The 27,458-nt window shown below is 35.7% G+C and overlaps 1 protein-coding gene across 2 annotated transcripts in view; it reads left to right on the top strand.

The window, feature by feature from the left end:
- Window positions 1–27,458, top strand: part of TBC1D23 (TBC1 domain family member 23) — a 69,167-nt gene that overhangs the window by 22,660 nt on the left and 19,049 nt on the right. For both annotated transcript variants that reach the window (XM_059921290.1, XM_059921288.1), the window contains exons 2-13: window positions 2,658–2,769; window positions 4,102–4,207; window positions 5,256–5,460; window positions 10,261–10,384; window positions 13,878–14,002; window positions 14,094–14,140; window positions 14,974–15,077; window positions 16,431–16,553; window positions 17,707–17,799; window positions 20,060–20,230; window positions 23,090–23,132; window positions 25,040–25,149. In XM_059921290.1, coding sequence (XP_059777273.1) covers window positions 2,658–2,769; window positions 4,102–4,207; window positions 5,256–5,460; window positions 10,261–10,384; window positions 13,878–14,002; window positions 14,094–14,140; window positions 14,974–15,077; window positions 16,431–16,553; window positions 17,707–17,799; window positions 20,060–20,230; window positions 23,090–23,132; window positions 25,040–25,149 — 1,363 coding nt within the window. The remainder of the gene's footprint in view (window positions 1–2,657; window positions 2,770–4,101; window positions 4,208–5,255; window positions 5,461–10,260; window positions 10,385–13,877; window positions 14,003–14,093; window positions 14,141–14,973; window positions 15,078–16,430; window positions 16,554–17,706; window positions 17,800–20,059; window positions 20,231–23,089; window positions 23,133–25,039; window positions 25,150–27,458) is intronic.

The raw sequence follows: 27,458 nt of genomic DNA, 5'->3' as shown, positions 1-27,458 counted from the left end.
ACATTTGTAATGTTGAAGGTCTGATAACTAAACCTTTGAACACCTTGTTCAGAAGATAACATTACTTTTAATTGTTTAGTTTGTGAGAAGTGCCTTTGACGACTTAAGGTGGAGCATTTTCTGGTCTCTTGCTCATGGTTGTGTTCCTGGAAACCACATTTGTGGTTCCCTGGGGGCAGCATCAAATAATCCAATAGCAGCTGTATCAACAGAGGTGTGCTTGTACATTATTATCAAGTACACTGAGGATTGGACATTTTGCCCCAAAGTACTGACTTTGTTGTCTGGAATAGTAAGGGATTTGGCAAAGTTCAAAAAGAAACCAAGGATTTTACACTGAAAAATGCAAAAATTCTAGGGACTTCCGTGGTGGTCCAGTGGCTAAGACTCCGTGCTTCCAATGCAGGGGGCCCGGGTTCAATCCCTGGTCAGGGAACTAAAACCCACATGCCACAACTAAAGATCCCGCCTGTCGCAACTAAAGATTCTGCATGCAGCAACTGAAAGATCCCGCATGCTGCAACGAAGATCCCATGTGCCGCAAGTAAGATATGACGCAGCCAAATAGATAAATAAATACTAAAAAAAAAGAAAAATGGAAAAATTCTAGTTCTTCATTAATTTGGTAAAAAGAATTTTATCTCATTAAATGGTGTTTTCAGTTCATTTACACATTTACTCATTTAAAAGTATGGTATTTATTAAGAAAGATTCCATTATATTTTCTTTGTGCAATGATTACAAACAATCCTTCGAATTCTAACAGGCTGTTGTGTACATTTTGGCCAAATAGAATAGATAAACCCCAGTCTTTATCAACTATAAACCTTAATTAACTGTCTCAACAGCAGACATGACGTTTCTTTCACTTTCTGGTCCAACACTTTGGTGACCATATAGCAAAAGAACGAAATGTTTCTTGTGTGGTTACTAGTTAGATTCTTAAACATATGAGTTTGTAGTAGCTTTGTTAAGAAATCTCTCAAATTTGATCACTGCTTTTCTGTTGAATATGAACCCAAGTGATTACATTTTCGTTTAATTCCTTTCCCTTAAGGGGGCAACACTTTGGGAAATTTATACAGTTAAACTAATATTCTTGGAATCCTATGAGTAGAGGAAGGGATTTACATTATCTTATTGAGAGAATGTAATGGAGTAATTTATTTTCCTCAAAAACCACAAAAATGACAAAATCCTGGTTTTCTGATCCTAGTGGGACGCTCTGCCTTTTAGCCTGCTCCAAAGAATTTTAGAAATTGGCTAAGTTAGGGATTTTTATTTGTACAGATTTCTTATGTATTGTATACTAAAATTGTAAACAATGACTGGACCCTTAGCTTTTGAGAATTCTGAGGGAATTAGCTATTTTAAGTAGTTATTTCCTGGCTAAAAAAACAATTCATACCTTTGTGGAAGTTTTTTTTTTTAAGTATTATTTTAACCATATACAAATGAAAATAAAATTTATTTCATACTTAGTTTTCTCCTTAAACATAGTAGACTAAACATAACTGCTTGATGATTTACTTGATAATTTACTTGAGGATGTGGTATTATTTTGCTTTAATATATAATAAATACTGGGCTTCCCTGGTGGCGCAGTGGTTGAGAGTCTGCCTGCCAATGCAGGGGACGCGGGTTCGAGCCCTGGTCTGGGAAGATCCCACATGCCACGGAGCAACTGGGCCCGTGAGCCACAATTACTGAGCCTGCGCGTCTGGAGCCTGTGCTCCGCAACGGGAGAGGCCGCGATGGTGAGGGGCCCGCGCACCGCCATGAAGAGTGGCCCCCGCTCGCCGCAACTGGAGAAAGCCCTCGCACAGAAATGAAGACCCAACACAGCCATAAATAAATAAATAAATAAATAAATAAATAAATAAATAAACAAGCCTTGCATTCCTTTAAAAAAAATATATATATATAATAAATACAGTGATGCCATTAGAGTTTTTTTCGTTCCTCTAACAGTTATTGAATCTTCACTGTAAGACAGGTATTTTTCTAGGCATGAGATCTGTATAGTTTTGTACTAGTATTCCCATACCTTGAATTCTTGGCCCAATTTTATGGTTTCTCCTTCTTGCCACTATCTGGCATAATGTTAAGAGCATAAATTCTGAAACCAGACTGTTAAAATTTGAATCCTAGTTCTACTGCTTACTAGTTGTGTGACTATAAGCTATACAACCCCCCTTTGCCTCAGTTTTTACGTCTGTAAGCTAGGGCCAGTGATATAACCTATTTCATAGGGTTATTGCAAGAATTTAAAGGCATGTGAAATGTTTGAACGGTGCTTGGCACGAAGTTAGTGCTATAGAAAGTTATTAGTCATTATCACTACTATGAATATTACTATTACTATGACTTCTCAATGCTGTTTGCCCTGTTTCCTGTTTTTAAATTTCTTTAATCTTAGAAAACAGATAACTAAGCTTGCTAGAACTAAGTGTAAAATAAGAGTAAATTGACTGTATGAAACCTGAGATTTCCTTTCAAGAAAACAGAATGTGGTGTATGCCTTGGCATTACATTTTGGCTGCCAAGAACCTTTCTTTCTTAGACATAACCTTTAATAGGTCATACTTATAAATGAGTACTGAGGAAGGAAAAACAAGAAATAAAATTTATCTTAATAAATGGGACTTGTTTTTCAGGGAAAAAGATCTTGAAGAAGCTTTGGAAGCAGGAGGTTGTGATCTTGAAACTTTGAGAAATATAATTCAAGGGAGACCACTGCCTGCTGATCTGAGGGCTAAAGTTTGGAAGGTAACTAGAAACTGAAACAAATAAAATGTAATGACTTAAGAATAATATTTTAGAATTTTTATTTTCAGTTGTCTTAGTTGCAGAAGCACATGCCACACTTAGAAAATTTATCAAACAGAGCAGCTTGCTAAAATGTGTGTTTCTGTAGTGTTTGGTATATTTAATAATTCAGGTTTTGAAAGGCAGTGCTTTCTTTTGTAGCCATTAGAAATGATGTTTATGAAGACTGTTCAGTGAAATGGGAAAATGCAACCAATGAGTAAAATAGGATATATAATTGCAGATATGGAATGATCTCAGCTATGTTTTAAAAAAAAAAGGGAGGGAGAAGAAACAGGTCTCTGGGTGTTAGAATTACAGGAGATTTTCCTTTGCTTTATTTTCCGCTTCAGCTGTTCTCTAGTACATGTGTATTATCATTTTTAAATTTTAAATTAAGATTTTTTTATGATGAAAAAAGAAGTAGTTCCCTTTGTTAAAACGTGTAAGCAAAGGATAAGATAAAAAACCATCTGTTATCTACCACTTATAGGTAAAACACATAATAATGCCTTGGTGACACATCTTATTTTTTCCATTCTACACATATATATGTAACAGAAATGGAATTACAACTGTATATAGCATTCTGAATGTTTTGTCATAGAAATTTAAAACACATACAAAAGTAGAGAGACTTGTTAGTGAACCCCCATTTACCCATCACTTAACTTTAACTGTTACCAACATTTGGCCAGTCTTATTTGATTAGTATTCTGTCCTTTCCGCCCCACCCCGCCCACTGGATTATTTTAAAGCAGATCCTTCGTAGCACACTAAAATATTTTAGTATGAAAGTCTAAAAGATAAAAGACTTTTAAAATAACCATAACACTACTAAATTGAAAAGAATAGTAATTCCTTAATGTGTCCTCACGTGGCTGAAGGGACAAGGGCGCTAACTGGGGTTTCTTTTATAAGGGGGCTAATCCCATTCATGAGTGCTCCACCCTCATGTCCTAATCACCTCTCAAAGGCCCTGCCTGTAAATACCAAAACATCGGGGTTAGGTTTCAACATAAATGAATTTGGGTGAGGGGACACAAACATTCAGTCTATAGCATTAATGATGTTTGCTTGAAATAAATTTACATATATAATTATGTAAATATTTTGTGTAATTCATTTTATTCACTGGATTAACATGAAGTAGTAAAATTTGATATAGATACATTACTTTGTAATCTTTGAAGTGTGCATTATTCCTAAGTTCAGGCCTCCATTATTACAGCATATTTTCCAAGAATGAGAAATAACATATGAAGCTATTTGCTTTTTTTATCTTTCTTCCAGATTGCTCTAAATGTTGCAGGAAAAGGAGATAGTTTGGCATCATGGGATGGTATTTTAGACCTGCCAGAACAGAACACTATTCACAAAGATTGTCTGGAGTTTATTGGTAAGTTTAATAATTGTTTTCAAACAGTGAAAAAATTTTCAAATAATGATTTTTGGATGGAGGAGTCGCTCTGTAGTAGAATTAACTTGTTATAATTTGGGATATGTTGAATTTGTAGAGGGCTAATAAATAGCTTTAGAACTTCTCTTTTGAAATTCTTATGAAATAATGTCTAATATTTTAAGAGAGTCTGATTTTTAGTGTTTCTTTTGCATTATGTTTGATTAAACATTAACATAATTATGTTTAATTCTTCAAGTACCTTTACAGTTTTATGGCAGTTTTAAAATTGTTTTTTGTATAATTGAAGATCGGTATGATTGTATACAGTCCTCAGATTTAAGGGGGCTGTGTTCCGAAAGTTTATCTGTAAGTCGTAAGTCATGATCTGCTATAGAAAAAGTATTGTCAATCATGGGTGAATAGGTTTCCAATCACCCCACAAGGTCTTTTGAAGATTAAATTAATTTGGTTTATATTTTTCTTTTTTAATTCATCTGTAGTCCATTGGTCTTTTTGTTTCTCTCTCTGTCATATTTTAGTTAAATTATTGACTAAATAGGCTTTTATGTGCTAACCTCAACAGAAACATTATTGCTGATGTGGGCAAAGGAAAGGGAATTTGGTGGTGGAGAATGAATCACTTTCCCTCCCCTTGACAAAGCTATAGTGGCAGCTGCCCATTATGGGGTAGATGATAATCCGTTATTTGGAAAACACTTTTTGCTTTCCAGGAATGTGGGTTATGCTTACCTTTCCTGCTTCAGATTGTCCATTCTTGTATATATCTATATGTTATATAGATATATATAAGATATATATATCTATATAACATATATATAGATCAAGTATTGTTAAGTTAGTAAATACTGAATAGCTAGTGAATATAAATAAGTATAAGGAAAAATGTGCTTTTATGCAGTTATTTTGCCCTTGACATGCTCTAAATACAGTAAGATGGTATTGTATGTTTGTAACCCAGTATTTTGTCCAATAACTGAGCATCTAACAGGCCCTTGGTAACTTTATTTTGACACTTATTTTCTAGACCAGCTTTCAGTGCCCGAAGAGAAGGCAGCAGAATTACTTTTGGATATTGAATCTGTAATTACCTTTTATTGTAAATCACGTAACATTAAATATAGCACGTCCCTTAGCTGGATACATCTACTCAAACCGTTGGTGCGTCTTCAACTGCCACGCAGCGATTTATACAACTGCTTTTATGCTATCATGAATAAGTACATTCCCAGGTAAAATATGATTTAGTTATTACACTTTTAAAAATGAATAAAGGTCTAGTTTGTTTTGAACTAAAGTTGTTAGATTTATTTTTATGGTAAAGTAAAAGGTTCAAATAATTTTTAAGGTTGTTTGAATCATAATTGTTATTTGACTTTATTTTTGTGGTTATAAACATTTTTTAGAGGATTCTTTAGTTAAGAATTTATGCAATGGAATATTACTCAGCCATAAAAAGGAACGAAATTGGGTCATTTGTAGAGATGTGGATGGACCTAGAGTCTGTCATACAGAGTGAAGTAAGTCAGAAAGAGAAAAACAAATATCATATATTAACGCATATATGTGAAATCTAGAAAAATGGTACAGATGAACCTATTTGCAGGGCAGGAATAGAGACACAGATGTAGAGAATGGGGGGTAAGGGGGAGTGGGATGAATTGGGAGATTTAGATTGACATATATACACTAACACGTGTAAAATAGGTAGCTAGTGGGAACCTGCTATATAGCACAGGGAGCTCAGCTCAGTGCTTTTAGATTGACATATACACATTAACGTGTAAAATAGATAGCTAGTGGGAACCTGCTGTATAGCGCAGGGAGCTCAACTCGGTGCTCTGTGATGACCTAGGTGGGTGGAGTGGGGGTGGGAGGAAGAGAGGTCCAAGAGGGAGGGGGTATATGTATACATATAGCTGATTCACTTCGTCATACAGCAGACGCTAACACAACATTGTAAAGCAATTATACTCCAATTTTTAAAAAAGTAATTTATGCTTCTAGGGTTTATATATGCTGTATAACTCTTCATACTTTTTTGATTTCTTTACTTATAAAAAAGTAACATTATAGTTTCTAAGTAAAAAGTAAAATTTTTGGAGTGCTGCTATTTTAAATGAGGTGCTGGGGTTACAGCTTGGAATATAGTCCTAGAAATACAGGCGTTGAACAAGTAATTAGAAGTGTGCTGAGTGTGAGGAAGGTGAAATATAGAGTGCTATGGGAATGTATAATGAGGGTGACCTAACTTGTCCTGGAGGTCAGGGAGGTCTCCTCTGGGAACGTGACACTTAAGTTGAGTCTAGACAGATGTGTAGGTCGTTGTGGGGGGCAGGGGGAGGGGGGTGGGTAGTAGCAGATGTGGCACTTACGAGGCCAGAAAGAGTTCTTATAGTTCTCAGTGCTGTGGATCAGGTAGTCAGGATTTTAGAGCCAAAAGGAACTTTTGACATAATCTAGACCAGTGGTTTGGCTGCACAGTGAACCTTTGATGCACATTGGAATCATTGGGGAGAGTTCTTAAAAATTCTGATGCCCGTTTACATACCTGACTAATTAAATCACATCTCTGAGGAGGACATCGGTGCGCTGATGTTTGTTGAGGTTTAGAGCTTCTCGGTTGATTGCAGTGTGCAGCTATTCTGGAGCTTGATAGTTAAATGGCTACCATTATTTTCTGCTTTTCTGTGCGATAACACGCTGTGTTAGGTGTAGGTCCTTTGTGTATTTTCTCATTTAAACAGTGACCACTGTAAGGTATGTATCTCTGATTTACAGCTGTAGGAACTGAGGCAAAGAAAGACATTAAATGATTTATTCAGGATTACACTTCTGCTGTATGACTGAGTCAGGATTTGAACCTAAGTTTGATTGGACACCTGTGCTGTAACTAATAAGGTTCTCCACCCTCGTTGCTTATTAGAATCAACTGAAGAACTTTTTTTTTCTTTTTCTTTTATAGCTTAAAGTATCATTCACATATTACAAAATTCATCCTTTTAGTATGTACAATTCAGTGGTTTTTAGTATGCTCACAGAGTTGTGCAGCCATAGCCACAATCATTTTTAGAATGTTTCTGTCACCCCCAAAAGAAACCCCAATACTCATTAGCAGGCAACTTTCCATTTTCCCCCAACACTCTCAGCCCTAGGCAACCACTAATCTTTCTCTATGGATTTGCCTATTCTGGAGATTTTATATAAATGGAATCATATAATATGTGGTCTTTTGTGACTACCTTCTTTTACTTAGTATAGTCTTTTAAGGATTCATCCATATTATGGCATATATCATTACTTATTTCTTTTTATTGCCAAGTAATATCTCATTGTATGCACAATATAAATAAAATACCACATTTTATTTACTCATGCAACAGTTGCTGGACATTTGGATTGTTTTCACTTTTTAGCTATTATGAATAATGCATTTGTGAACCTTTGTGTACAGGTTTTTATGTGGACATGTATTTCATTTCTTTTGGGTATATACCTAGGAGTGGAAATGTTGAATCATATGGTAAATCTGTGTTTAACCTTTTGAGGAATTGCCAGACTTTTCTACAATAACTGCAACGTTTACTATTCCCACCAGCAGTGCATGAAGATCCCAGTTTCTACGCATCCTTGTCAACAATTTTTTTTTTAAATTATAGCCAGACTGAGTGTGAAGTGGTATCTCATTATGGTTTTGATTTGCATTTCCCTGACAGCTAATGATTTTCTGCATTTTTTCATGTGCTAAGTGGCAATTTGTATATCTTCTTTGGAGAAATGTCTGTTCAGCCAAAGAACTTTTAAAACATACTGGTCCTTGAAGTTTCAAATATAAATACACCATGTAGAGCCATGTAGGGTTTTTTTTGTATTTGTTTTTGTTTTAACTCCCAGGTGATTCTAGTGTACTCCAGAGTGGAGAACCTCTGTGCTACCTGGAAGCGATAGTGCTTCGTGTTAGGGAAACAGACCCCGAGGTGCCAGAATACAGGGCTAAAGTCATGGTAAAGCTGAGACTGGAATTCATATTTGGGAGTCATTCTGTTATACTAAGTCTCTCAACTGCTTATATTTTACCACCTCTCAGTGTAACAGAGCTAGTAATAGCAAGGGACATGATGTTCCAGCTTTATCTCTACAGAATGTTGGCGGTGGTAGTTACTAGTAGAGGGATTGGGGTTTACATTGAGCTGTGTAACATACCGTCTGGTCAGGTTCCTCCGGTTACTGTTTCCATGAGTTCCACATGTAACACAATACTCCAGCCAGGGTCAGTGTTAATACCCCTGCATAGGGCCCAGCCCCACAAAATGTTGCTAGAACAGCTCCACTATAATGTATCTTCTTATTACAGATTCAGATATAACATGGGTAGAACTCTATCAAGCACAGTGCTTTGCAGTGGAGAGTAACTTTGTAATACACAGCTATTAAATGAATAGATGCTTTTGCAATGGCTGACTGTCTGAGATGTTCCACTTTTTCTGAGGCAAACTAGGCAATTGTCCTTACAGTGTGTGTCCCTACTCTGCTTACAGCCTGTGTTTATGTGTTTTGTTTCAGCAGTCTATTGCCTTGCATATGTAGAGTGGGGAAAGTATTCAGACTAAGGAGGAGGTAATCTTGCCAATATGAATCCACTTCTGTCTTTGGGCATCTGAATTACCAATTTAGGGCTTTTTCTACAAAACTTCCCTGTTATCTGCAGTATTAGAAAATGGTAGATAGAGGGTCATACCAAATCCTGGCATTGACCTTAGAGCTTAGTTTTGTAGAAATTATTTTTCATTATTCCCATTGGAATAGCATTTTGAAACATTCTTTATCAATGCTTTTATGTTAAAACTGACATTCATTTCATTAACTTTTTTACATGAAGCCTTTTACCTTGTTTCAGTGTTTTTTTTTTCCTTTGGCCATGCCCTGCAGCATGCGGGATCCTAGTTCCCCGGCCAGGGATCAAACCCCCGCCCCCTGCAGTGGAAGCGTGGAGTTTCAACCACTAGACTGCCAGGGAAGTCCTTCAGTTTTTTTATAGTTTGCTTTTTTTAGACTGTACATCTACCAGAATACCACTTGTTGAAATATTAAATTACATATGTGGAAGGGTAGTATGCATAATGGTTTAATGCCCAGTTTCTGTGTACAAGTCTTAGCTCCATCACTTCTTAGCTACATGACCTTGGATGGGCTGCTTGACCGCAGCTAAGCCTCATTTTTCTCATCTGTAAAGTGAAGATGATAATAGTATCTTTCATAGAGTTGCCTGTAAAGATAAAATGAGGTAACTTTGTAAAGTGTCTATTATAGTGTCTGGCACATGGTATTTCCTCAATAAATACTGACTTTTATTATGATGGCCTGTGCTTTGAGCTGTTTAAATTTTTAATGATTTATGAGACATAGGGGAACAAGGTAAGAAGTAGTACAGTTATCCAATAAGGTCAGTGTTTGGCGCCTCCCAGGATTCACTCTGAACACCTGATACCCAGGCCACTTCAACAGCTTCTAAGGCTCTGGGTCCACTATTTTGGAATGTTCATCTGTGGCCATTTCAGACTTGTACCTTTGCTGAAGGATTCCTAATTGAGTACATTAACTGTGGAGCTAACCTGAAGCCTTTCTAGGAGTTTCTTCTTATTTGGCAGGGAAGAAGGGAGCTGGACTTCCTCAGGACTCTCCAGATATCCTTTTGGGATCCAAAACTTATCAGAATAACCTAAGTGGTCCCACTGTTTTCATTGGTCCTTGTAGTCCTTTCTCCTGAGTGCTGCCTGGGTTCACCTGGAAAGACTCTGCCTAGAGTTGGCTGTAGACCTGATGTTTCTACAGACTTTCTTTCAGGTCAGGTATATTAGGTGTTAGCAAGAGAGGTCTGCCCGGTTGTATCAGGCAGGCTTGCTGTTGTCAGTGCTGTGGTGTTCAGATGTTCTGGGGTAGGGAGGGGAGGTGGATATTGCAGGAGGATCGGTTACTGACATGATCATTTCTGACCTATTAATGCAAGAAACTTTGCTTCTTTTGTTTTTTAGGGATTGTTCCCTGAAGGGGAGACCATTTCATCTTTTCCGATTACTCATCCAGTACCATGAGCCAGAGCTTTGTTCTGTTCTTGATACAAAGAAAATTACTCCAGACTCCTATGCACTCAACTGGGTAATAAAGTGAAAGTAGGAACACTTAATGAAAAATAGCTTTCTATAAAACTATAGTTAGGTTTTCTTTTTCCCCCCAAGGAAGAGAAAGAAAAGTACTAAATTATAGACTATTACTATTTAAACCAAAGGAGTAAAATTATTGGCACTTCAAAAATGATTTTTTTTGCTCTTCACTTACATTAGTTTAAATTATTTAATATGAAGTTTAGCCTTTTGTTGTTTTACAAATATATGTAAATATATGTGATATGTTTACTTATGTATAATATATATATGTAATATATATAAATATATGATATGTATCAGTTCACTTTAAAACTGTGTGATTAAATTGTTGATAGTATGTATAAGAAATGATATCCAATGACAAGGAAAATAAGATTATCAAATGATTAATATAAAAGAATATAAAGTACATCTCAGGGACTTTACTGGTGGCGCAGTGGTTAAGAATCCGCCTGCCAGTGCAGGGGACACGGGTTCGAGCCCTGGGCTGGGAAGATCCCACATGCCGCGGAGCGACTAAGCCCGTGCGCCACAACTACTGAGCCTGCGCCCTACAGGCCGCGAGGCACAACTACTGATCCCACACACCACAACTACTGAAGCCCGCGTGCCCTAGAGCCCATGCTCCACGACAAAAGAAACCACCGCAATGAGAAACCTGCACACCGCAACAAAGAGTAGCCCCCGCTCGCGGCAACTAGGAAAAGTCCGCACGCAGCAATAAAGACCCAACACAGCCAAAAAAATAAATAAATTTAAAAAATTTTTTAAAAAGTACATCTCAGTACTCTGTCATTCTATATTTGTATTTTTATTTTTTTAAATTTTATTTATTTTTGGCTGCATTGGGTCTTAATTGCTGCGCGCGAGCTTTCTCTAGTTGCGGTGAGCAGGGGCTACTCTTCCTTGCGGTGTGCGGGCTTCTCATTTTGGTGGCTTCTCTTATTGTAGAGAACTGGCTCTGGGCACACGGGCTTCAGTAGTTGTGGTGCACGGGCTTAGTTGCTCCGCAGCATGTGGGATCTTCCTGGACCATGGCTCAAACCCGTGTCCCCTGCATTGGCAGGTGGATTCTTAACCACTGCACCACCAGGGAAGCCCTGTATTTGTATTTTTAAATGGGAAGTTTTATTATTCTAGGTTAGTGGTTCTCAAACCTTTTGGTCTCAGGACCTCTTACACTCAACATTTATTGAGGAGCCACGATTTATGTGGATTATGTTGGTTAGAAATTAAGAAGTTTTAACCATTTATTATTTCATTTAGAAGTAGTGATAAATCCAATACATGTTAACATAAATAACCTATTTTTAAATGAAAATTAACTATTTTCCAAAAAGAAATTTAGAATAGTGACATTTTTTAATATTTTTGCAAATCTCAGTATTTGGTTAGAGCACAGGCAGGTACATTCTCATATCTACTTCTCTATTGAATCTGTGATGATACCATATTTCGTGTAGCCTTTGGAAAATTCTGTTGTTCATTTGTGAGAGAATGAATGTGAAAAAGGCAAAATCTAAGTGTTATTATGAAAATAGCTTTGACATCACAAATCCCCTGTAAATACTCTTGGGGACTTCCAAGGCTCCTCAGACCATACTTTGAGAACTGCTCTTCTAGGGTTACTTGAAGATCTATCTAAAACAGTGATTGGGTTCTAGAAGAATATACGTATATTCAAAAATTGTAATGTATTCCTTGATCACGTCTTACCTAACTTTTCTTCAGGAAGGATTCCATTTCTGCCACTTATTAACCGTGTGATTTAATACACTTAGCCTCTGAGCTTCGATTTCTTCATCTGTAAAATGGAACTAATAATAGTACCTATCTCAGAAGGTGATGAGATGAGTAATCAGGAAATGGTGACTAGAGAATCGCAATTGGTTTCAGCCCTGGCATACTAAATCTCATACTGCAGCAGCCTATTCTTTCATTCCCTCTCGGCTGCAGTCTTCTCACTTTGAGTAAAAATAATAAAATTGTAGTTTCTCTGAGATTCATATGTTGCTATTAAATCTACTTATTTGTGTTGAAGTAAGAAACTTTCTTTAAGCATTCTGATACGTTAATAGAGATCTCTCTCGTCACATCATGCCTGGGAAATGCCATTTCTGTGACCAGAACTCTGAAGTAGTACTCAGTGCTGCTAGCAGATTTTAACTGATTACTGAAACTACCAGTTTCACTTTGTCAATGCCCCAAGTAGTTCATTCTTGCTACTAGTATCATGTCTATGGAATGGAGTCTTTTTTTTTTTTTCAATCATGAGATGAAACAAAACAAATTCCTAAACTTTGAGAACTCATAACTATGAATGATGCAGTGGTAGCTTTAGTTTAGCTAACTGAATTTAATGATGACCATATCTTGCTATTCTGTTTGTATTTGCATCTTCTGTATTTGTCATAGTAATTTTTAAACAGTTACAGAAAACATTAGAAGCATTATGTACTTTAAAAGCTTTGTGGTCAACTGTAATAGCAGTTACATCAGCTTTGGAGTGTCAGGCTTTTTCTAGCCCAAACATCACCATTTACTAGCTCTGTGACGTTAGGAAGGTTATTTAATAGACGTCTGTTTTCTTACCTATAATATGGGGAGGAAAATGTCTATTTTGAAGGACTGTTGTGAGAATATTTAGAATAAGAGATATTTAATAAAAGATATGTGGCAGTAATTTAGTACTTGGCACAAAATATTCACTAAATGTATGTGTTCTCATTAGCTCCCTTTAGCCATTAAGAATGTTTGAAATTTAACTTCTAGACGGAATTGTTTCTGTATCTAATAAAAATGGAATAATCTAAAAATATCACTGAAGTTATGCAATTTAAAACACAGTTGGGCTCTAGAGGAACTTACACATTAACAATTCTTTTATTTGAAGTAGAAAACCATAGAGCTCCTGAAACGTTTTGAGGGACATGAATGTTGTCTCATCTGTTTCAAATGATGTACAACTAAGATTGGGGAACAATTTGCCTTTAAATTGTCCTTACAATTTCATTTGATGCTCGTAACTCAAATTACCATGCTTGATCCTCACAGTTACCTTGCAAGTTAAGTACTATAATAGTTACCCTTACAGAGCTCGTGGGTAATTATGCTAGTTATTATGCTGTGGCAGATATGTGCTAGTTACTGTATATATCCTAGGTTAGTTGTCTTCCTCTTTACCACAACAGTGGTAGAGGATGGGTAGTAGTATTCCTTTTTTTTTTTTTTTTTTTTAAAAACAGAAGTAGAAGTGGAAGCTCTAGAGGTTAAGTGACATACCCTAAGTCATACAGCTAGTAAGTGGCTTCATTGTGCCTTGAATCCACATGTTCTGCCTTTGGATTACATACAGTAAAGTTAAGGTACAAGTTAAATATCAGGTACAGACAGTTTCATATAATGTTACGCATTTGCCTGAATACTTTTAAAAGAACAGGTCGTTGCCAGTGGTTTATATCTCTCATTTCATTTCCTGATTACAGCTTGGAAGTCTTTTTTCCTGTTACTGTTCCATTGAAGTCACTCAGGCAATATGGGATGGATATCTACAACAAGCAGATCCATTTTTTATTTATTTCTTAATGTTAATAATCCTTGTTAATGCAAAGTAAGTATCAAGTTGGCTAGATTTTTTCCTCTCTGTTCTCAGGGTGCTCTGTTAATATTTAACTCAAATTCATTTGATTCTCTTTTTACAGAGAAGTCATTTTGGCACAGGAGTCTGACAGCAAAGAAGAAGTTATCCGTAAGTATTATTTAATGTGGAGAAAGCATTTCAAGTCAGTTTTCTGAAACTCAGTTTCCTCATCTATAAATTTAGAAGATTACTCTAGAAGAGCTCTGAGGTTCCATTCAACTCTTACACACTCTCCAGGTACAGACCTTAAAGACTCTTGCCCCTGATTTGCCACCCTCATTCATTCCTTCTATGTATTTTTCACTCTTTCAATTCTTTTCCATATACTCTTTCTTTGGTTTCATTGTTCAGATAAACTGCCCTCCTCTCACTCTCCTCTTCCCTTCCTTCTTCCTTAGTTTGCCTTTGAATACTCAGCTCTTACAAGTATATCCATTGTTGAAGTCTTGGTTCTTCGTTTGGGTTCTCCCCCACTCTAGCTCCCACACAGATTTAGTTACTTCCTCTCTATAGTGCCTGGCACTTTGTACTGTCTGTGTTACAGTGTTTATCTCACTATGTTATAATGATTTATCGTCACATTTCTCAAACCAGGCAAAGTTCCTTAAGTCAGGAACCATTTCGTGGTCATTTTTTATTTCCAGGGGCCCTGACATTTATTATGTGTTCATTGAATAAATCACACTATTCCAATCGAGGCTAATGAATTTGATTTGATTGCCAGACACCATCATTCACTAAGAGCAGAACTGTATTAACAGTTTCAGTTCCTTTGGGGAAAATCCACTTCTCAAGCAGTTTTCAGTGCATCACTGTTGAGATTCCATTTATGTAGTTAAAATGTTAAAGATAAACCAACTTTGATATGTAAATAATGTTCATTACTGTATTTTTCACAAACAAAAAAATTTTTTAATATTATATTTGTAATCGTATTTCAGAGTTCTTGGAAAATACTCCATCCAGTTTGAATCTAGAAGATATAGAAGACCTTTTCTCTCTGGCTCAGTATTATTGCAGTAAAACACCAGCTTCATTTAGGAAGGTATCAGACAAGAAATCACCTACTTCAGTATTTCACATTTTGTGCATTGTTTTATGTTTATGTTGTATCCACTTCAGTTAAAATACTCTAGGTTGTCCTTCTTTTCTTTTTATGTGTTACAGTTTTGTGTGATTTTTTTCACTATAAATACTCTCCCTAATGGAGGAACAGACATTAAAAAAGATACTATACAAATATGCTAGGAACCATTTCACCTGTACTCTGATTATTATTTCTGATCATGAGACTATTGACTATAAGGTATTTCTTAAATTAATGCTTCCTTGACTTTAAAAAATGTAAATATTACAAAAATCTGATGGAGGATATATAATTATGCCTTCTTTATCTGGAGTTTAGCTTTGCACAACTTTAATGTTGCTGAGCTGTCTTTTAAACAAAAAAGGGTCACTTAGCTCCATAGAGACCTAGAACCTTTCTCAGATCAGACAAGTGCTTTCAAGAGAAAGGACACCAGATTAGAAACCCAAGTGCTGTGAGCTCCTAGAAAGTAAAACTCTAAGAAGCAAAAGCTAGTAACGGGGAGGCACAGGAGTACCATTTATAAACAATTTGTGACCTCAGGTGCTCATGAGAGCATTATTGTCTTTTTTTTTTTTTTAAGGCATTCTACCATCATAATTGCTAGTTGGAAGTTATCGTGTCACTGAAACATTAAGATGAGATTAAATTATGTTCAATATAGTGTGTTCAGGAGGCAGATAAGGGAAACCTTGTAAGAACATTTCCCTCAAAACTAATTAATTACAAAAGAGATCTATTTCTAGGGACTAGTTTCAGCTATTTTAAAAATTGCCTTATGTAGATCACCTCATTTCCCAACAGTGTTGACTAAGTTAGATGGTGGGGTAGTGGTTATGATACTGGATGAAAAAGAAGTCTTATCCTTTTCTTTCCAGTCTTTTAAGAGAATAGCTTTTATTCTTCAGACATAAATAATCTGCACTAGCAGTTGCTAATTAGAGCAGGTTTTAGCAGCATATTACACAATTTATGCCATGTTTTTGTTTTTATTTTATTAAAATATAAAAAGTTGCGAGTAACCATTTAAAAATTTACTATTTAAATATAGGTGATAGTGTAGAAAATAGCTGTGTAGAATGTGTTATTTTTTCTTAGTCTTTCATTTTGTGTGAAATCTAATGGGGACTTTGTATGTAGACTTTTTGTAGCTTTTAGCCTGTAAGATATGAGAGGATATGTTAAATCACATGACTCAAAGATGTTATGTAATTATTTTACCTTTTGTCTTGGTCTATTGAGAATAGTTTTAGGAAGAAAGTTTGATTTTATTTTTTCTGCATAATGTTTCAAACATTCCTCTTCACACAGGATAATCACCATCTCTTTGGTAGTACTTTGTTGGGAATTAAGGATGACGATGCAGATTTGAGTCAGGCACTTTGTCTGGCCATCTCCGTGTCAGAGATCCTTCAAGCAAATCAGCTTCAAGGGGTAAGTAAAAAAAACCCCACTGTTTATCAGAAGACTATCCCCTTTAAATGCAAGGAATCAACATTTCCTCCCTGTTTGTTGATTCTCACAAAATTAATTTACTATAACAATGTAGTTGTTTTGCTTTTTTTGAATGATTAATGTGTTAGATCTTCTGTCCATATGCTCATTTTTAAACTGCCAGCTTGCGTGGTATTTTACTTGTCAACAACTAATTATTTTTGACACCAATTTTTGTAAGTTGCCAAATCTTTTTTCATATTTTAGCAAAGCAACTGAATGTTATATAAAGTACTTAAAAGGGTGGATTTAGCATTTAACAGTTAAATTCTGGATACTTATACAGCTAATTGAATTACATGGTTTAATGCCAAAAGGCATGTTACAAAGGAGAACTGAGTATACCATGATTTTCTGTCTATTGCTGTCTTCATGAAAATCTTTTTACTAATAGTGCAACAGTTAACCGTGTGTGTGTGTTTGGAAGGTGGGATGTATTTCGAAGATGGAGAGAAGAGGAACGGACGTAGAAAGACAGGCCTTTTACAGTAGATCTTTTTAAAACAAGCATTTCACATATTTTTCTTATTAGAACTATTACTTAAAAACAAATCAAAACATGTAATCTAGTTTAAAGAGACCCATGTGACTTCTTCAGTTCAGACTGGCACTGGAGAACCTCCTCTCACCCGCAAAAGACATTTATTTAATCCTTATGTGAATTGCATTGTTGATAAGTGTGTGGGCTTATTTTCAGAAACAGGAATTGTATCTACATCTGTGTTTATTTTCAGAAACAGGAATTGTATCTACATCTGTGTTTATAACTATATAGTGTTTTTAAAAGTGTTTAACATGATATACATTAAATTATTAAATTCCAGTATAATTAGTTTTATAGCTCAAACTAACATTCTTTTGCTACATATTTTAAGACTTTCTAGTCAAGAACAGTATATACAGAGTATTTTAACTATTTAAAATGAATAAAACTATTTAAGATCTTGAGGTTATTTTCTTGAGTCTGTATGGGTCCTCCTATGTGAGATCCATTTCTAATCTGTTTCCCCTTCTTTGGTTAATTGTTAATATTATATTGTGTAAAATGTGACCCTCATGGCAAATTTTATTTTGTCAAATGTTTCCCTTTTAGGAAGGAGTCCGGTTCTTTGTGGTGGATTGCCGTCCTGCAGAACAGTATAATGCTGGGCATTTATCAACTGCTTTCCACTTAGATTCAGATCTGGTTAGTATAAATGCTGATTAAAAATTTTTAAGAAGTAAGAGAAGAAATGGATTTCTTTTCTTTAGCCCATAAATAAATATACATGTACCAGATTGGGGATGTTTTTCTTTCTGCTTAAGGAGGGAGTCTCTGCCCTTATAAAAGTGTTGCCTCAGGTTTCCTTTTCACCTAGGACACCCTTTTGGCATCATAAAGGGTAGATGAAAGCACTGTTAACTATGGCTTACTGTTGCTTACCATTGTTATGTCAGTAAATTCTATACTTCTTACTGTGAGCTACCTGATGTAGCACTCAGCGTAGTGTCTTGCACTTAGTAAGTACTCTGTGAATATTAGCTCTTCTTATGATTGGGTAATTAGTCTATAAGCCTTTTTTTCCATCATGAGTACTTATGCATATAATAAAGTAATATTTAATAAGGGTGGTGTCTGGTGTATAGGGGCTCAGTTGTTCACATTGCTGTCCTAGGGTCACTTGAATTGAAGGACTAGATGAAGTAGATAATTAAATATTGTCAGAGATGCTTAGAGCATTTGGTAGGACTGGGACTGACATCATTTAAGCCTTTCTGGGGTTATTAGAGCCTCAGGGATGGAGAAGGCAGAAAGAGGAATAACTTCTTTTGCTGACCATTCTATCTGCCCTTCTTCCCAACTTGTCTGAAAAAGTTGACGCTGAAGCTGAAAGGGCATGTTGAAAGGTCTAGGTGGTGTCAAGAGGAAACTCATGGAAAATGGAGGTAAAACAACCCAGAGAGTTTGGGGTGCTATAGGTGAAGAAGGCAATCCTAGCTTGTTTGCATCCTAAAAGTGAACTCTGTGCCTTTCTCTTCCTTGATTCATCTAGGAAGACCTAAATGGTCCTTCTTTTATGCTTATTTTTAAAATTTATTCATCATTAATAACTTGATTATTCTTAAAAAACTCAAAGAATGTCTCCAGAGTTGACAGTTACTCTCAGTTTGTTTAATCATCCAGACCTTTAATATGTATTTACATATTTCTTATTCACTTTTTTTTTTCCACTTGATTTTTCACTTAACAGTTCACTCACATTTTCACTTAACAGTTTTTTGGAGATCTTTTCATTTTAGTACATTGTTTTTAATGGCTGTATAGTGGTCCATAGTACAGATATACCATAATTTATTGCCTGATTGATGTACATTTACAATGTTTTCAGTTTTCTTGTAATAAAACAATGCTGTAGTTAACATCCTTATATATATTTTGTGGACTTGTGCAAATATTTCTGTAAAATAGACCCCTAAAAGTAAAATTGTTGGGTTGAGAGTTGTGGGCATATACAATATTACTAGAATCTGCCGTATTGCCCTTTAGAAAGGCTGAATCAACTGATACTTTACAACTCTAAGTGAGAATGATTGTTTCATACCATCAGCATTATTGGACATTACCAATTTTTTATTTTACAAGAATGATGGTCATTCCTGTGGTCATTACTAGTGATGTTGTGCATATTTTTTCAAGTGTGCTGTTAATTTGTATTTTTTTTATCAATGCAAATTGCTTTTCTATGGTTTGTCCATTTTTCTATTGGATTTTCACTGTGCTTTTTATGAACAGTTTCTTGAACAAATTTTTGTATTTATTGGCATACTTGTTTTCTTGAGGGTAGGAAATTAATTTTTTCATCCTCGTATCTCTAGTATCTAGAGTAGTGCTGATGAGTAAATGGCTTCTACTATTTCTAACTGTCCTCTAAGAAATTCATGGTTTGCCATGTAAGTGGAAACAAAAATATAGCTTGTTTCGATATATTGTTTTTGTCATGGACCCTTCCGCTCATTGTTAAACTTTTCTTGTCATGATACCTAAAGACACTGTAGCTTAGAAAACAAACAACAAAAACAATTTTTTTTGTCTAGTAAAGTGTTTTCTTTGCATAATTTAATCTTTCTGTGAATTTTCAACTTTTGTTTTCTGATGTATTATAGGTACATTTATACACATTTCTTTTATCTCAGGGATTTTATTTATAAGAACCTTTGTTTGGGGAATTCCCTGGTAGTCCAGTGGTTAAGACTCTGCACTTCCATTGCTGAGAGCCTGGGTTTGATCCCTGGCGGGGGGAGTAAGATCCCACAAACTGCGTGGCGTGACCAAAACAAAAAAAGGCTTTATTTTCATGGTGGCAATTTAAATATTGTTTTTTTTTTCCCGTCCTGGGAAAATATTTTGTTTGCAAATGTATAAGAAACACAGGCTTGCCACATTAAAAAAATTTTTAATTGTCTAGATGCTCCAGAATCCGTCTGAGTTTGCACAGTCAGTAAAATCCCTGCTGGAAGCACAGAAGCAGTCCATTGAGTCTGGCTCCATCGCTGGTGGGGAGCACCTCTGTTTCATGGGCAGTGGCAGAGAGGAAGAAGACATGTATATGAACATGGTCCTGGCACACTTTTTACAGGTATGCCAACAGATTATTTCAGTTTTCCTCGGTTACTGCTATCATCTTTAAGAAATTCTCCTAGGTAATTTTGTGCTGTCGTCTACCTTGTCAAATTTATCTGTATTTTTTTTTTTTAACACATTATTGGTTTTGTGTCTTGCCAACAAAGGTCTTCTCCCCCAGATTTTTCTTGCATGCTTATGTGTTATATTTTTATGTTTAAATCTTGGCCCATCTGGAATTATTTTTGTGTAAGAGGTGAGGTAGGAATCAAAAAAAATTTTTTCCCCAAATAGCTAACCAGTTGTGCTGTCAATTTGAAATACTACCTTTTTAATATACTGAATTCCTCAATGAATCAGGGTCTATTTCTGGATTATTCTTTTGCATTGTTCTGTATGCCTATTCATGCCTCAGAACTTTTTACAGTTGCTGTATAATTCATTTTAATATCTTCACTTTGAAATTGAATAAATGTACATGTATATGTATTCATGACACTTAGCCACCTTTCCTTTTTGTGTTTAAATGTTGTCTTCAGCACAACTAATTTGTATCAGCGATTTTATGCAACCTGTCCCCTCTACCTTTTCTACAAAGCCTCACTCAGTGATGGCTCTTTCTTTATAAAAATGGTTGTTTATTAGGTATTCTTTGGTAGTTTATACATTAAAGTCCTCATTTTGTGTGGCCCTGAACTATGGAATCAGGAAGACAATAGGCATGCTGTTACACAAGCCACTCAATTTACATCCACTTTACTGGGAATCTGGTTTGAGAAAATTAGTCTAAAGCAGGGGTCCCCAACTCCCGGGCAATGGACGGATACCAGTCGGTGGCCTGTTAGGAACTGGGCCGCAGAGCAGGAGGTGAGCAGCGGGCGAGCCAGTGAAGCTTCATCTGTATTTACAGCCACTCCCCATCGCTCCCATTACCGCCTGAGCTCCGCCTCCTGTCAGATCAGCGGCAGCATTAGATTCTCATAGGAGCACAAACCCTACTGTGAACTGCGCATGCAAGGGATCTAGGTTGCGTGCTCCTTATGAGAATCTAATGCCTGGTGATCTGAGGTGCAGCTGAGGTGGTCCCACCATCCCCAGATGGGTCCATTTAGTTGCAGGAAAACAAACTCAGGGCTCCCACTGATTCTGCATTATGGTGAGTTATATAATTATTTCATTATATATTACAATGTAATAATAATAGAAATAAAGTGCACAATGAATATAATGTGCTTGAGTCATTCTGAAATCATCCCCCACCCCACCCCCCATCCGTGGAAAAATTGTCTTCCACAAAACTGGTCCCAAGAAAGACTGGGGACCGCTGGTCTAAAGGACAATCCTTGAAAGACAAAATCAGAGAAGGAGCAAGGTATTTGGGAGAGGGATTGTAAGATAAAGTTATGCTTTACTGGGGGAAAGATTTTAGAAGTTTATACAGAATAACAAAAATAGGTTCTCAAACTCATTTTACTTATAAATTTAATTTACCTATTCTAAAAATGGCCTGGTATAGGGTGTATATTATGAAGGGTGTCAGATGGCAAGAATTTGGAATATTGTGGACTTCTTTTAATAATTCGAGTTCTTAATGTGGTTTTAGAAATTCCCCCCCCCCCAGTTTTTATCGTGGAAAATTTCAAACAAATGCACAAGTAGGGAGAATTGAACTCTATAAATTCTTTGTAAAGACATAACCACATTATCACTATTACACTTTATTATAAAAAAAAGTAACGAGTGTTCAAGTTTCCATGGTTTTCTCAGGATCTAAAACAAGACATTGCACCCTGGTTGGTATCTTTTAAGTCTCTTTTAATTTATAGGTTCCCTTTCCTAATTTTTTTCCTTGTATATATTTGTTTGGAAAAACTGGTTACTTTGTCTTATATTTTCCCACAATCTGGATTTTGCTGATTGCATTCACACTGTGTTGTTTATCAGGTTCTATCCCTGGTATTTCCTGTAAACTGGTAATTAGACCTAGGGACTTGTTAGATTACTTTTGGGGGTGGGAGGGATAGGAAGTCTTGGGTAGTGTGTACTTCCTCAGGAGGTAAATACTGCCCAGATATCTTTCTTTTTTGTGTCCTTGTTTGTTTATCATTGCTTAGATTCATTAATTTTTAGTAGTTTGTAAAATGTCAATGTTCTGTCATTTCTTCATAATTAGCTGTAGTATTTGCTTTTGTATTTCCTTTTTATAAAAGACCCAAAATATTTTTGCAAGCTTTTAAAAACCATTCTAGTAACATCCGAAAATACAGTGTAACTGATTTTGGTTTGACTCTGTATTGCACTGTTGGGACTATAATACAAGTAAAATCACAGTCTCGTTAGTAGCCATGAAGTTGTCCCCTTCTTCCCACTCAAGCACCAGACCTTACAGTACACAAGATAAATGTATGTACTTCTCTGTGCCAAAGTCCAAAATGTCAAAGAAAAAATCCAGAAATTTAGTATATAACCTTATATTACATTTGTCAATGCTTATAGAACTAACAGAAGTTTTATAGAATTTTTAAAAAATCTATTCATTTAATTAATTTATTTTTGACTGCGTTGGGTCTTCATTGCTGCACGCAGGTTTTCTCTAGTTGCGGCGAGTGGGGGCTACTCTTCCTTGCGGTTCGCGGGCTTCTCATTGCGGTGGCTCCTCTTGTTGCAGAGCACGGGCTCTAGAGCGCAGACTCAGTAGTTGTGGCACACGGACTTCGTTGCTCCGTGGCATGTGGGATCTTCCTGGACCAGGGCTGGAACCCATGCCCCCTGCATTGGCAGGCGGATTCTTAACCACTGAGCCACCAGGGAAGCCCCCAGAAGTTTTAATTAAATTGCATTTGGGAATAATTTTAAATTTTATTTTCCATTTCAGAAAAACAAAGAATATGTGAGCATTGCCAGTGGAGGATTTATGGGTAAGGTTTTAATTTATTAATCCCTTTGTCCCTACTTTTCAGAGGAAATTATACTATCACTGGAGCTGATTTAGAATGACCAAATTAGTTAATGGGTACACTTTCTCTTCAGTCATTCACTATTTTCAGAAAAGGCAAGGCCAGCAGGACATATAGATAAAGACAAACACAATAGACAATTGCAATGAGTGAATATATAGTGGAAGACTATTAAAGTGGATGTGTATTAATTAGCTTGTATTTGTAGAAAATGTTTTTGTAAAGATGGGTGAAAAACTGCCCCACATGATTTGTTTCTATGGAGAAGGAAGGATAGATAGGACTGGGAAACAAGAGTAGGAGGAATAATTTTCACTGTATACTCTTTGTGCTATTTGCTTTTTTGTTTGCTCTGTTTTCATTTTATTTTTGAACTACATGAGAGTATTAGCTGCTGAAAAAATGTTGACTGAATAGAATAAAACAAATAAGTTGATATTTTCAAGTCTGCAGATAATATCTGGTAATTCAGGATAGTAAAATGACAGAATCCCTACCAGCAAATATTTGAGAATACATAAAGGAGTAGGTCAGGGTAATAAGGTTAAAAAAAGACTATCTTTTTTTCTTTTCTTTTTTTAAAATTTTTTACAAATTATGTTATTTAAGGGTACAAACTTACAACTAGTAGATAAATAAGTCCTGGAGTACTAAGGCACAGTATACTAATGCACAGTATAGTGAATATAGACAACAATATTGTATTATAATCACCAAACTTGCAGAGACTAGATCTTAATTATTCCCACCACAAAAAAGAAATGGTAATTGTGTGACATGATAGAGGTGCAACTGTTGCTACAGTGGAAGTCATATTACAGTATATAAATGTATCAAATCAACATTTTGTATACCTTAAACTTACACAGTGTTATATGTCAAATATATTTCAATTAAAAGATAAGGAGCCTTTCATTAGGAAAAGAGATATGAAAATATTGAACTATAATTACTAGGAAAATTAATGATAAAATCAAATTAATATTTGCTGGAGGCAATAGAAATCCTGAGGTTGAATCATAAGAGTCTTATAAGGATTAAGTGCTGACTTAATATGATTTTCTTATGTTATGACTTAGACGTTTTGATAGGTTAGGGTCTATTTCTTCTTGGTCTTTGTTGATATTAGCAAGAATTATTTCTCCTGTATATCATGGCCTGATAACTAACTACCCTTGAGGCTCATACCCAAAGTGATCTACAAAAGGGCTTATTTAAATAAGTACTAATGTTAAGCAAGTATTGGCCTAAGGCCCAGTGTTATTTATTGGAAGTTCTGACAACATGATACAAAACTTGTCGTGATACAAGACACTTTTGAGAGTCTGAAAAGTATTCTTTTATAGCACAGATATCCTAGATTTTAGGAACTTTTTTCTAAACTATGAATTATTTCTTTTCCAAGAATAATCTCTCTTTCCATGGCAGTTAATGCCTAAGACTGCTTCTTTATTATGGGAAGGATTAACTGATGTCTCCTTATGGTAAACAAAAGCCACCATAGGTTTTCTATTAATCTTTTATGTCATAAAACCATTGCTAAGATTATTTATTAATACTTGAAGGATTACCTTCCAAAGAGGAAAACATCAAGCCTATATATATAGTTACTGTTACCCTTAGGGTCAATTAAGAAAAGTTATATATGTATAGAGAGAGGGCTTTGGAAGGAAGAAGAAAAGGAAGGCTTTCTGTAGCCTGGGGTCTTTTATTCCTTTACAGAGGCGCTGAAAGAAATACCTGTGATTATGCCCTTGGATCCTTTTCATTCAGCTATGACATGTTTATTGTACTTCTCTGGTATTGAATCTTTCCAGAGGGTTTGATATGTCAGGATTTTTTTTTTCTTCTTCCTGTTTATCTTTAAGCACTGCAGCAGCACCTAGCAGACATTAATGTGGATGGACCAGAAAATGGATATGGCCATTGGATTGCTAGTACCTCAGGCTCAAGGAGCAGTATCAATTCTTCTGTTGATGTAAGTGTATATGTAGAATATGTCACCAGATTTGGATAAATGCCCAGGTGATTAACAACTAAACAGCTACCATAACAAATGGAGTAAAAATATTTCAAACACATGTAGTGAGGAATCATATTATTGTGAGGTTAATGAAATGGTGGGAGCAGGCCTGCACAGCTAAACTAGCCAGGAGTTCTGGTGGTCTACCTGCTGAATTCAGATTTCTCCCTCTCCAGCTGCAGCTTGGTATCACCTAGTGAAAATTTTCTACTCCAGCTTAAATGTCAGTGGAGATAATTCTGAGTCCCGTGACTAGCTAGGACTCTAAAGTGAGCTGGTTCTAGGAATCTCCCAATTAGTTTGGGCCAGGAGAATACTGAGGCTCATGTTTGCATCTCCAGCATACTGTCTCTGTAGCTCTCCTCCCCACCACATACCTATATGATTAAAACTTCAGTCCACCCATATTTGAGAATGGGCCAGGCAGAGGAAGACAGGAACCAGTTGCCAATCCCATTATATTTGATTTTTAGTTATTGAGATGTACATTACTGCAGCGTTTTGCAATAGTGGGAAAATCCGTTCTGTTCTACTTTGGAAATATTTGGGCAATAAGTCTTTTGTGTTTTCAGTATTTCATGTCATTTGAACTAGGTGTCATTAGATCATTTTCTTAACAAGTAATGGTCCTCATCTACCTAAAGGTCATTCTTTAAATCAGAAATAGAGGGAAAACTCCAGTACAGGGTGATGGTTACAAGCTTGGGCTTACCAGTCTGACTCACCTGGGTATTCAGGTTTTGTCTTCACAGTTTACTTTCTTCATGATCTCTAGCAAGATCTTTTCCACTCTGGTTTCTCCATCTGTGCAAATAGGGATGATGATAATAACACAGCTTTCTTCACAATAATGACATGAAGATTAAATGTGCAAGTGAATGTAAAGTGTAGTACCTGTCACTTATATATCTTATAGTAGTTATTATAAAATTGTAACTCATTAGATGATTAATTGAGGCTTATCTTCAGCCATGTAAGTCAAAGCAAATTATTGTCAAATTATCAACAGATAAGTCTTCTCTGAGAATTAGGTTTTCAGCTTGATCTAGGTATCTAGGAGCTCACCATTTATTTAATAAATATTTGCTGTTTTCATTTTGAATATCTAAATAGTATGTATGTATTATAATGTGTTCAGTTAGTCCCCTTATTGTTGAATATTTACATTGTTTCTAGTCTTTTTCTATTATATACACTACTACAATTAAGTTTTGTAGTAATATATTTGCATATGACATTATTTCGTCCTAGAAGTGAAATAACATGATCAGAAGATTACATGTCAAAATCCTTAGAATTCTGCATTATTGTCAAATTGCCCTTCAAAAAACATTATTCTAATTTATATTCCTGTCCACAGCTTTGGATAGTCTTTGTATTGAACTTTTTATCTTCAGATTTGAAAAACAATGATTGAGGCTATTAAAGATAACTGTCTTAAAGATGTGTTACATTCAGAAGTACCAAAGAATTTCCACAGTCAGTTTAATTTGGTTTTGAATTTGGATATGGAAATGGGAACATGATTTTTGTGTTATTTAGTTAATGACTTCTCTTAAAAATAAAAATAATACATGTTCATTGTAGCATCATATATAAATATGAAAAATATAAAGAAATCAAAATTATTTATAACCCAACCATGGATAATAACTATCCATAGTTTGAATCTTTTATAATACATATTTTTTTTAGTATTTTATTTTAAAAGTAGTGATCAGAGTGTACATACAGTTTTATTTTCTGCTTTCTCATTGAACCTATGAGCATTTTCTAGTATTTTTTTTTTTTTTTAAACATCTTTATTGAAGTATAATTGCCTTACAATAGTGTGTTAGCTTCTGCTTTATAACAAAGTGAATCAGTTATACATATACAATATGTTCCCATTTCTCTTCCCTCTTGCATCTCCCTCCCTCCCACCCTCCCCATCCCACCCCTCTAGGTGGTCACAAAGCACCGAGCTGATCTCCCTGTGCTATGCGGCTGCTTCCCACTAGCTATCTATTTTACATTTGGTAGTGTATATATGTCCATGACACTCTCTCACCCTGTCACATCTCACCCCACCCCCTCCCCATATCCTCAAGTCCATTCTCTAGTAGGTCTGTGTCTTTATTCCCGTCTTGCCACTAGGTTCTTCATGGCCTTTTTTTTTTTTTTTCCTTAGATTCCGTATATATGTGTTAGCATACTGTATTTGTTTTTCTCTTTCTGACTTACTTCACTCTGTATGACAGACTCTAACTCCATCCACCTCATTA

The sequence above is a fragment of the Balaenoptera ricei genome, chromosome 4 (genome assembly GCF_028023285.1).
Source record: "Balaenoptera ricei isolate mBalRic1 chromosome 4, mBalRic1.hap2, whole genome shotgun sequence".
NCBI lineage: Eukaryota > Metazoa > Chordata > Mammalia > Artiodactyla > Balaenopteridae > Balaenoptera > Balaenoptera ricei.
The sequence above is the reverse complement of the archived record's forward strand: the minus strand, read 5'-3'. Positions and strand labels throughout refer to the sequence as shown.